This window comes from Eleutherodactylus coqui, chromosome 4 (assembly GCF_035609145.1).
Source record: "Eleutherodactylus coqui strain aEleCoq1 chromosome 4, aEleCoq1.hap1, whole genome shotgun sequence".
Classification (NCBI taxonomy): Eukaryota; Metazoa; Chordata; class Amphibia; order Anura; family Eleutherodactylidae; genus Eleutherodactylus; species Eleutherodactylus coqui.
In genome coordinates, this window is record NC_089840.1 from 242436555 (window position 1) to 242449102 (window position 12548).

General features: G+C 40.4%; 1 protein-coding gene across 2 annotated transcripts in view; it reads right to left on the minus strand.

The window, feature by feature from the left end:
- LOC136626155 (alpha-2-macroglobulin-like) overlaps nucleotides 1–12548 on the minus strand; it is a 305765-nt gene that overhangs the window by 10318 nt on the left and 282899 nt on the right. For both annotated transcript variants that reach the window (XM_066600959.1, XM_066600960.1), the window contains exons 23-30: nucleotides 11920–12003; nucleotides 9786–9962; nucleotides 9515–9596; nucleotides 7327–7483; nucleotides 5504–5578; nucleotides 4191–4353; nucleotides 891–1096; nucleotides 506–721 (exon numbers count right to left, since the gene is read on the minus strand). In XM_066600959.1, coding sequence (XP_066457056.1) covers nucleotides 506–721; nucleotides 891–1096; nucleotides 4191–4353; nucleotides 5504–5578; nucleotides 7327–7483; nucleotides 9515–9596; nucleotides 9786–9962; nucleotides 11920–12003 — 1160 coding nt within the window. The remainder of the gene's footprint in view (nucleotides 1–505; nucleotides 722–890; nucleotides 1097–4190; nucleotides 4354–5503; nucleotides 5579–7326; nucleotides 7484–9514; nucleotides 9597–9785; nucleotides 9963–11919; nucleotides 12004–12548) is intronic.

Here is a 12548-nt window from a genome sequence, read left to right on the forward strand (position 1 = left end):
ACAGGGAAAGGGAAGTGAGGAGTTGGTGGAAAGAAGTGATCGGAGAAAGAAGTGCTGCAGAAAGTAGAAGCCAAGGCCTGGCTAAGGAAAAAGCCCAGAGCGGGAGAGGAGTCTATTTCAACCCTGCTACGAGACAGCTGAACCAGGGAAGATCCTTGTGTAAGCCGGAAAAATACCGACAATCACAACTGTGAGTTTTTTCCCTCCCCTAAGGTAGCACCAGAACAGATAATAGAAGGATTATTACTAGAAGGGTAAGGCTGCTTCAATATGGGACGGGCCATCCCAGCGATAATCATTCCTGTGCTTTTACACAGGAATGAGCATCGATGGTGACACCGACTCTGTGGAAGTGGAGCTGGACATAGACCGATCCTGCCTGCCCGCCTCCATTTACAGTAAGCAGGCAGTCGTTCATAAGTGAACGAATATACTGATGGTAATACTCATTTTTCCCAATTGGTTGAGATCATAATATCATAATATTAAATGTTTTTCTGCTCACCTGAACGAAGACACAACCACTGCCTGTTGCTGTCACAGTATAGTCTTCAGGGATTTTAGATAGTGATGCCCTTTGGAGTAGGAGACGATTATTTTTGTCCACATGGAACTGCTCTAGGAACCCTGATTTGGAGCTGACAGTCACATCCATATTTCCTTTATCAGAAAAAGTAATCTCTGAATACTTGGCCATAGCCTGAAGAGCCACCACTGTGTCCTTCAAAAGGTAAAAAGATCATAGCATTAGACTAAATACACTCAAACTTCCTCTTCAGATTTAGTTTATATGACAGTGGGTGTATAAAAGCATTCGCTGGTGCATCCTTACAGCTTTTTGTGTTCATTAGGACCAATAAGTTCTCTGCTGCTTATATTCTTTATTTTACCTGTGTAGAAGAGAATCCTCCATATGCATTCTGCTGTTTGCTCAACCAGTTGACAATCTGTGAAGCTTTGCCTATATCTGGAGTTGGACCACACAAAATAGTGAGGAGCATGTAGGCGGTCAACTCCACCTCTGCTGAGGGAGCTCGATACCAGTATGAGTCCTCTGTAGGTGGAGCGGCATCCCGCTTCCAGTGCAGCTGTCCATCTGTAAGGAAAGAGAACAGGGTTTATAATGGGAATATACTGTCTAATGCAGGCTTACATCAGTAGTATAGCCCCTAAATAGTTGAAGTTTGTTTCATTAAAGGGCTTATCTGCTCTTTTAAGAGTCATTTTCAAAATCTCTACTGGCAGGATTGCAAACACTCATGCATAGGAAGAAGGTTTACATTCGAAAAGAAACACTATATTGACTCCAGTCAAATAACAAGTAACATCTGCTATTCTTGCAAAGGCACAACTTTCTGGCCGCAGAACACATGGACTACTCTCCATGTACCCTTGTCAACTTTAACTAAATGATCTGGACAGCCATTTCGTCAAGCACAGGCTCAGTGTATTCCTCACCTATGTGAGCCTATTCCTCACATTAGAAACTTTGAAACGTATTTTTAGGTGAGCAACGACCCCTTCATTTTATAATAAACATCAACTGTAAATTTCCCATTGATGTGCCTAAAAATAAATTATTGTACAAACGTGACATTCTGATATCAGAACCTGACAATATTACAGAGATGAAGGGCACTACCTAGGTGCTACTTATATCCTCTTGTAGATGTGCAGCGTCCCAGAACTAGAAGAGGTTTAAGCAGTGAGGGTAAATTGAGATGGTAGTCACAATGGCTTTCCTGCTCCTCCTGGAAGGGTGGTAGAGTTGGTCTGGGACTGGTACTACTGCATTTGCAAATATATTGGCAGTCCGTATTGCGTGCTGCCTGCAGAGTCAGGCAGGGTAAGATGATATTTGTCATAATGCCAGCTCGTGTACGGGTAGGGAGCTGTTCCAGGCAAAATAAGAAATTATAAAAATTTGGAGAACCAAACAAAAATGGGGGTAGTAGTCCTTGCTCTCTCATAGTGTCGTGTGGTATCTCAGTGCAGATGTTGTGGATGGTGGGAAGTACCTCAGGTAGCAGACTTAGATAGTAAAAACAATTTAACTCATTATCGGCAGGGAGAGAGAGTTTCTGAACTTTGCAACAGTTACACAACTTGTATGACTTTTACTTGAGGTAAATGATGACAGTTATAATAAGAAAACACTTTCCTTAGATCTTGGATCTTTTTGGGTTTGACTTCCCCTTGTCCCTGCCCACATACATCATTCACCATAGCTTTAGTTAGCTGACTTGGACTATAAAGGGTGAACTTGTTACTTGCTTGCTGCTTGGTACTGGCTCCTTGCTGCTGTTTCCTTTCACTGAACTTTTCCTCTTTCTATCTCTCTCCTCTGCTTTAGCTGTTGTACCTCCCCTTCTCACTAGCTTCTGAGTAAAGATGTTCTCCTGGTTCCTCCCCGGTCTCTATCTCAGGCTCCCCTGGACTACACTCTCTTCGGGCCTGGACTAGACGAAATAACTCTGCCCACTCTCTACCTTCTATACCATTCCACCCAACCAATCATAGGTGGGGAAAGCTAGCTATTCAATACCTGAACTAGCTAGGGGTGATTGGCAGGGATATGAGAAGATTAGGGTGTATTCTGCAAAGTCCTACCTGAGTAAATTGCAATAACACACAAATTTAACACATCATTGACCATTTAAAGGCATACACACAATTAACATAAAATACCGGTAACAGTGCCGTGGGACCTCAACTCTGGGGTACTAAAGATGCAGTCTGTCACAGATCACTTTTACTGGAGATTCCTTTTTCTGTGACAATCACTGACTAACGAACATATATAAAACCGATTATTCAGCAGTTAAAATGTGCATTATAGAATTCTGTGCCTCAGATGCAGAGCAACATAATACACATCTCTTATTTCGATAGCTCTGAGAGAACCAGAGCTACAGCTGTAGAACAAGCCTTGTATGTCCAAAACTATATAGTCCTTTTCCTGCAGAAGAAACAGAGCTTGTCCTAAACTGTAGGGGGTTAATGTATTGTGATAACGTGCACATCTGATTAGGGGGTGCATTTAGAGAGCTATGTAGCGAGGTTATGTAGTGAGGAGTAATAACTATGAAAGGAAGAGTGGATCTCATTGGTTAAATGAATAGAACCTCCTGTTGCCGTCTTAATGGTGGGTATGTATGAAGCCACCCATTTTCGCTGAAACCTTTTATTTAACCTAATGATGCTGTTTCATATCAATTAATTTAAAAGGGTTGTCCAGGTTCTAGGTCCAATGTAAAACCAGTTCCCCAGACAGTAATAAAAAATAGACTTATACTCACATCTCCCTGCTCCCGTTTTGTTCCATGCTGCGGCTCAGGGGCTTCCCCATGACGTGAAGTTTACAAATTGCCCCAGCCTGTTTACGGGATGTCACAGGCTATGCAGCCAATTCCTGAGCTGAGCGATCAGGTGCTGAACTCTGTCACTGGCTGCAGTTCCTGTGATGTCCCATAAACCGGGCGTGACTACAGCCAGTAAAAAACAAGGAGGAGAGGACAGAGCAGCACCATGGGACACAGTGGGAGTGGGGAAAGGTGACTATAAGTCTATCTTTTATTACTGCTTGGGGAACTGGTTTTACACAGGATCTAGGACAACCCCTTTAATGGTATACTGGAATCCCTCCTTACTTAAAAGAAAAGTTCTGCAGCAGCAGTGGTGCATATTATAAGGATTAGAAACAAAACTCCAGCACTTTCATGGAATCCAGCATAAAAACAGCTTTTTTTTTGCATATCATGAATTAAAACATATTCCAAAAACGACGCTTGCCCAAGAATAATTTTTGGAAGCTGTTTTTAATTCATAATATTAAATATAACTCTGTTTTCATGCTGGAATCCATGAAAGTGCCATAGTTTTGTTTCTACTGCTATTGATGGTGTCCCTACACCTAACCATGCACCCGGTTTGGAGCATATCCATGCATTGAGCTGGCGTCTGGAACAGCATATTTTAAAGACTAATATAACCCTCTACTGTAAATTTACATAAGGGGTATTAGAAGACACCTCAGAGCTCTATGACCTGTATAAGTATACTCATTCTGTAGCTTCATTTTTCTTATCACCGTGATGCTCCTCAGTGACTTCTAACATTCCTATAATTTACAGTGTGGTGAAGTGATCCCATATAGTATACAGTATGCTTGTAGCTAAATATTTTCTTACCTGCCCGCACTGCTTTTTTTTCCAATTTATCCAACAAAGTTTCTCTCAGTTCATTATCTCCACTTAATGTAAAGGTGAAGGCCAGCAGCGCCTGGGTGTATACATTGGTGACATCCACACTGGCCTTCCTCAGACAGGATAGAGCATTGCTCAATAAGGGATCCTGAGAAGTGATTAAGACAAGAATATTTTATTTTGTTTTAATCTAAAATACACCAGATTAGAAGACACATGAAAAATTGTGCATTTTTACTGCAATTGTAACTGAAATTACTGCTGGGTAAAATGCTGTAGTTTGCTATAATGCGTCCTGCCACACTATTACACTAGGATTTTTAAAGGGAGGTTTGCCTGTAGTACCCATGGAAAAAATGTCCTTTCCTTTTCCCTCCTTTTTTACTTCGGTTGCTTTAGGAGTTTGAGATAGTATGTCTGTTATACTCCTGGTGGTTTAGCAATTACTACCTAGTGTCTCTGGTGACCTATGATGATGAAGGGGTTAATATTAATATGTATATTTTTTTTATCCATGGTGGTCTAAGGCCGTTATTAGTTAATAACGGCCATGGTCTAAGGCCGTTATTAGTTAATAATGCCCATTTATTACACATATTACAAGAAAGAGTTGCATATTAGTTTTTATGCTCATACAATACATCTACCAAGTATAAAGTGATAATCATGACAGCTACAAGAATGAAACATCTGCATATACTATATACTTGTACTAGAAAGCAGCCCAACTCTCCAGCCAGCCATTGTAAAGAACAATATAGGTTGGCTCAATATATACCATCAACTGGGGGGAGGGGGTGTACATAGACAAGATGAGGGCCCTGTAAAATAATTTGCAATGGGATCCTTATTAGGACATTGGTCTTTACCATCATATGCCCTCCATTTGGGGGCAAGTGTGGCCAATGTTTATTTATCCACACAACTACTCATCCTTTGTAGGAGAAAGGGTTAGTGAAATAATTAACTGGTTCGTCTTTTTTTCCCATTTCATTTGCTAATGTTGCAGAGCCAGTCAAAGGGTTCACATTCCTTCCACATATTGGTAAAATCCTGAGCTGAACTACCTTTGGCACAGAGCCCCATTGCAGCAGCATAGACTACCACTATGGTACATATGCCCTTACACCCAACAAACACTTAACCTTTCCTTCCCCTTCACCCATCTCCTTGGACCACATTAGGACATAGACAGGTGTGGTTTTAGTCCTAGTTTCAAGAATAAATGTAAAAGTCAGAAAAATATAGTAACATTTTGCTTGTAGTTACATTTTGTTTGTCAAAAATGTATAACTTACCTCCTTAGATATACTGGCTTCCAAAAGGGTTATAGTTATATAAGCAGAGAGAGAAATGTCATCATCTACTCCTCCCTGAAACACAAAATTATTAGTTTAACATTTCTAATTAAGGAATTTTATTTTATTGCAAATAGGAAAAAACATCATTTTTCTCCTAATTTGTTTTTTATTTTATTGGAACTATTTTTTTTCTTTACATGATTATTTAGACTATCATATTGCCTGTGCTGCAATGACAGTTGTAGCAATTTGCTTCACAGCAGTCATCTGGACATAAGTAAGCTCTATTAGAAAATAATTTGTCTTCTATATAACTAACTAGCTGATATACCCTAGCCTCACCCAAGTTAATTTGATACAGGTGTTTACGTGTTGTTTGCACAGAAAATTTTATGAAGTCAAGGCTACTTTAGAGTAACCGAGGATTAAAATATGCATACACATAGAGAAGCCTTAAGTTCTCCTCAGGCTGCATGTACTGATGTCCCTCTGCAGAATGTGCCACCCCTCCCACTTCCCCATTTAGGACCTAAAGAATGTTCACGCCAAATTTCACTCCTAAATGACCCCTGGAAGTTACATTACATAGGGGAGCACTTACTTTTGCAATTAGCATTGAATAATCGAGTTGTGAGCCCTTTCCTATTTAGAACCTAAAGAATAGTTTAGTTTGTATGACACGGGGAAGTTACATTACATAGGGGGTGACAATAATTTTTCATTATGCATTGAATAATCAAGTTGTGACCCCTTTCATTTTCCTATTTAGGACCTAAAGAATGGTTGTGGCAAATGTCATGTTTGCACGACACCAGGAAGTTAGAGAATTAGATTAGGTACATTACACAGGGGTGCCAATACTTGTGCACTTAGCATTGAATTTTCAAGTTGTGACCTCTTTACTTTTCCTATTTAGGACCTAAAGAATATTCCTGCCAAACTTCATGTTTATGCGACGTCAGGAAGTTAGAGAATTAGATTTGGTAAATTACACAGGGTGCCAATACTTTTGAAATTAGCATTGAAATTTCAAGTTGTGACTCCTTTACTTTTCCTACTTAGGACCTAAAGAATGATTGTGCCAAGTTTCATGTTTGTACGACATCGGGATGTTAGAGAATTAGATTTGGTACATTACATAGGGGTGCACTTACTTTTGCACTTAGCATTGAATAATCAAATTGTGACCCCTTTGCTTTTCCTATTTAGGACCTAAAGATTGGTCATCCATAATTTCATGTTTGTACAACATTGAGAGGTTAGAGAATTAGATTTGATACAATAAACAGGGGTGCCAATACTTTTGCACTCAGCATTGCATTTTCAAGTTGTGACCCCTTTACTTTTCCTATTTAGGACCAAAAGAATGGTCATCCCAAATTTCATGTTTGTACGACGCCAGGAAGTTAGAGAATTAGATTTGGTACATACACATGGTGCCAATACTTTTGAAATTAGCATTAGAATTTCAAGTTGTGACCCCTTTACTTTTCTATTTAAGACCTAAAGAATGCTCCTGCCAAATTTCATGTTTGTACGACATCGGGGAGTTAGAGAATTAGATTTGGTACATTACCCAGGGGTGCCAATACTTTTGCAATTAGCATTACATTTTCGAGTTGTGACCCCTTTACTTTTCCTATTTAGGACCTGAAGAATGCTCCTGCCAAATTTCATGTTTGTGCGACTCCAGGAAGTTAGAGAATTAGTGGCGAGTCAGTCAGTGAGGGCTTTCACCTTTATATATATATAGATGCTACTTATTTTTGCAGTTTGACAGTGGTGTCACATCCTTTTAACACACTCTGTAGTGGGCCTACCTTCATGGCATTATTGAAAAGCCTCCCCACACTGCGGAAACATCCAGTTTCTTGCTGGTTATTTTTAATCCAGGAATAGGAGTGATTCAGGTGACTTTCATCTATGAAGATATAAGGTCTGGCTTTGTTTAAGGACTTTGCTGAAAATCCAGTCAACCTGTGGAAATACATTGAAGTTATGTAAATGGTAAATTTCTATCCAATCATAAAACAAAAAACTAAGTAACTTTTTCTCATTAAGACAGACCATCAATTAGAACAACTTAAACACTATGTAAATTTTCACCAAGTCTCATGATTTTCTATACGTTAAAGGGAACCTGTCACCTGCCTAAAGAGGCTGGAGATTGTCTTCAGAGTCAAGGGGCCACAGATGTTTCAGAAGAAAACTCTGCAGTTGTTAGGACAAATCTTCATAACAGTTTGGAGAGAAAAAGGAAAGCAAAACAAATCTAGTATGAAAATATGTCAACTATGAGTGAGTTGATTTAAGGAGGACCTATAACCTCTGTGGATATGTGTGTTTTAGTAAATACTTGTGTTCCCTATGAGAAAACAATTTTGGAGCATCTTTTCTTAGAACTCTGTGTTGTGCCATTCTTTATGCCTATACAATGTGATAATGTCTGCAATGATTGTTTTATAGAGACCCAACAGAGTTTGTAGAGACACCACCTTTTGGAAAGGGAAAGGATAACACCCAGTTGACAATTTATTCATACACAAAGCACAAGGACTTGTTGGTTAATCAGAACTATTCTTGCTAGTATAGAAAAGTGCTGTTGACTAGGGCAAGTTGGGGAAACATCTGAGGCCCACTGGTCTACTTAATCTGCCACTGGCTGTGTCTTGTATTACAGCTCAGCCCCTTTTACTTGACTGACCATACAATGTCAGATAACCAGATATAGCCCATTTCCTTTCAATCCTTTTATTCTGTTGATGTGATCAATGTGATCAACTGTTGATGGCCTATCCTGAGGATGGATCATCGATGGTGTTTTCCCAGAAAATCCCTTCAATACCTGCCTACAAATATCTGAAGGACTGTCACAGTGCGGTATGATCAGCCATATACTCATTTGCACAAGGAAAGGCTATAAGCAATGGGATGAAATTGAGGGCTTAGTCACACGGGCGCATCGGCGCCCGTGTTACTGCAGGTAGAAGACGGCCGCACTTCAGGACGGATGTCTCTCTGCAGCGCCGGAAGAAAGAACATGTGACCGGCTTCATTGCCGGTCATGTGTTCTTTCTTCAGCGCTGCGGGGAGTCGTCCATCTTGAAGTACGGCATTGTCTTCCTGCAGTAAGTGCTCAGTCACATGGGAGCATTGGCGTCCGTGTACGGGTGCCGATGCGCACGTGTGACTAAGCCTCGAAAGGGAGGAGGTACAGATTAGATATTAGAAAAAAACCTTCTAAGGCTGGGCTCATGCAAATATATAAGGAAAAATGCAGTGTTTTACTGGCGTGTGGAGCTGCGTATCACCACGTTTGTGACTGCGCATGCCTGCTCATGATAGCATATATCTGGCTTCCTGGTTTCTTCTTTTTTTTACTTTCACTCTATTGTCTCTAAGCAATGTTGCGTAAAAATGCCGCAAATACACAAGGTAATTGCATGTGTGACATTTTCGCATGCACCCATAGAAAACAATAGGGCTGTATGCACATAATTGATGCTAAAACAGAACATGCCGTATTCTTTTTATGTATGTATTATACGAAGTATGAATGGATCAATGAAAATCAATGTACCTTAATCGACTCCATTCACCACATATTATGAACGCGTACATTAAATTCACTTGTGTGAGCGCTGTCTGACAGTGAGAGTGATCGAGTGGGGCAGGTTGCCATGGGAGGTGGTGAGTTCTCCTTCATTGGAAGTCCTTAAACAGAGGCTAGAGATACATCTGTCTGGGATTAATTAGTGAATCCTGCATTTATCAGGGGGTTGGACCAGATGACCTTGGAAGTCACTTCCAACTCTATGATTCTATGATTCTAATTACCAATGTAAATCAATAGCACAAAACATGTACTAATTAGGAAATATACAATATTAATAGTCTCATTCTCCCCCCTTGCCCAGAGTATACGTGAGTGAAATTAAATTCTGAAGATTTATACATATTCAAAATAGTTTGTAGTTTCATGTATTCCAAACAGTAAAATCCACTAACCATGTGTTTCCTTCTTTGTCGCTCTTTCCAAAAGCACTGTATGATCCATCATCACGTTTGTATGTAAGCTGACGTTGATACCCTGTTAGAAGCAACACAATATAGAATAAAAAGCAATCCAAACAATAACTAACTATAATTGTAATGAATGATGCATAGTTAGAGCTTAAAAATCTGTTATATATTTTACCTAGACCAATGAAGCAATAAGACCCAATTACTGAGTAAATAAAATACAATAGTTAGTAGTTATCAACTTAGTATCTCTCACCGCTTTCCAGGAAATTCTTGGCCTTGCTCTCGATGTCATTGTTCAGTTGATGGGTCTTCTCTAGATACTGCAAGATGTAGATATTGGGAGCAAAGAGAACCATGTTCTGCTCTCCACATCCATATGGCATGGCCAGGAGACGATCAAGGTTCTGCATGGCCGAACCCATGAGATCTCCTACAGGTTAATAGGATACCTATATTAATATATATTCTTAATAAAAATGTGGATATGCTCCACAAGTATTATCATATATAAACAGAAACTCAAAAAGTTTTGTTGCTCAACACCAAAAATGTTTTTCATATCAAAGGTGTTCAAGTCTGTAGTTAAAGGGGTTGTCCCGCGCCGAAACGGGTTTTTTTTTTTTTCAACCCCCCCCCCCGTTCGGCGCGAGACAACCCCGATGCAGGGAGGTAAAGAAAGCTCACCGGAGCGCTTACCTGAATCCCCGCGCTCCGGTGACTTCTCTACTCACCGCTGAAGATGGCCTCTTCCTCCGTGGACCGCAGCTCTTCTGTGCGGTCCATTGCCGATTCCAGCCTCCTGATTGGCTGGAATCGGCACGTGACGGGGCGGAGCTACACGGAGCTACACGGAGCCCCATAGAAGACTGCAGAAGACCCGGACTGCGCAAGCGCGGCTAATTTGGCCATCGGAGGGCGAAAATTAGTCGGCACCATGGAGACGAGGACGCCAGCAACGGAACAGGTAAGTATAAAACTTTTTATAACTTCTGCATGGCTCATAATTAATGCACAATGTACATTACAAAGTGCATTATTATGGCCATGCAGAAGTGTACAGACCCACTTGCTGCCTCGGGACAACCCCTTTAAGTTTCTGTCATACACGTTGTAGCACGACTGCCTGGTGTAATGGATTCTGTGATGCATATAATACATGGTGGGTGATAAGAGTGGCATGTAGGCTTTATCTTTAGCACTCCCCAGAGAAAAAAAATCACAAAGTGCAAGGCTTGGGGAACATGTAGGTCAAGAAAGTAGTTCACGATCGTCACGACCTGCAGAGCTATTTCATCTGTTTGATAGTTGCCTATTGAGCTCACTTCACATTTCATTGTGAAAATGGGGGGTGCCCTGTCCTGTTTGAAGATGAAACCTCTTCTAGCTGCGGTAGAAACCATACCTGTAGTGGGACAGTATGAAATCCCCCTGACTGTTTCCTCATGGAAAAAGAAGGGGCTGTACACTCTCCTACAGGTGATATCACTAAACACATTCACCTCGGGGGAGTCACGAATATGCTCCACGTAGGCATGTTGGTTTTACCTTCCCCAGATTCTGACATTACATTTGTTAGGTGGCTTCCATTAAACCATTAGAGTTTGCATACTCTTGTAACAAGAACATCACCTCACTTTCTTCTGGTTTCACACCCTCTAATACTTGGTAGGGATAATATTGTGAATGTTTGCATAAAATCTTCTATATAGTCGACTGTAGGGTGTCCAATTCTCTGCTTGCTCTCACGGTGGATTCCTGAGGCCTTTGTGTGAAACTTGCATGGACATGCTCCACAGTTTTCATGCTTACCGGTGGACGAGCGGATGATTTTTGCTTACAGATTCAACCTTTTTACTTAAAATGGGAGTACCACTTACAAATTGGGTGGTCACTGGGTGGATCTTCACCAAACATTGTTTGAAAATGACATTGTACACTAATAACAGACTGGTAGACGTGAAAATCAAGGATACAAAACGCTCTTCTGTCTTCATTATCAATGCCTGGGCCAATTAAGGGCCCAAACTAATGAGTAGGCTGCCACCAACTTCCTACACACTAGTTGCTGCATGAGAGAAATTAGATTTCACTTATAAAATGAAAGGACCTTATTGAGTATATGAGAACACTTAAACCTAGTTCCCAACATGCTGTCCTTTATTTCGCATACGTGCAAATAATATGTGGTTCAAAATTGGTTAATGGACATAATTTATGGTGATTTTTGAATTAGGCAGATGGAACTACATAAGATACGCTAATTTTGAGCCCAAAACAAAATCATCGTTGGGCAGTGTAATTGGAGGTTTAGGGTTATTGACCTATACAGGCCCCATATGTTGCTGATGGAAGCACTGGTGAGGAGATCCATATATTGTATATCTTACCCAACATGGTTATATGAGCTCTTGCGGAATCCTCAAGAATATTGCCAGGGACCTTCAGAGATATTTCTTCCACTTTAGGCTGGCCTAAAATATAATAGCAAAACGTTTTAGGATAGTATTAGACTTATAATAACAATGAATCCCTGGAATCTCTGCGTAGTGCTGTGGAATATGTATGAACTATGTAAATTAGTAAAATAAATAAAATAGCACATTACACAGAGCTAAGAAGATTTATAGTTGTCACCCAGTGCAAGTCAGACACATTTTGCTTGATATTTTATTACTCAGACACCCACAAGAGACAGCAGTGACATAAAAAATCATGGATACTGGTAAGGATCCACAAATACTCTGTAGAAATCATAGTTTCCACCCGTTTTCTGCCCAGAACGTTTCTTCAATGCCCTTGTAGGGTGGCATTTCAGTAGCCAAGGATGTTTTAGAGATGTCCTTGCTATAAATGGCTATATCTCCAGATATATTGTAAGTACAGCTTTGATATTAGTCTTGTTTAAACAGTTTTAGTTTTAAAACAATGCTGGAGTTACGGTTGTACCTACAATGATTCCCGATACATAGGAGATTGAGGTGAGCGCTAACTAAGCCTGCAGCTTTTGCTGCAGTTC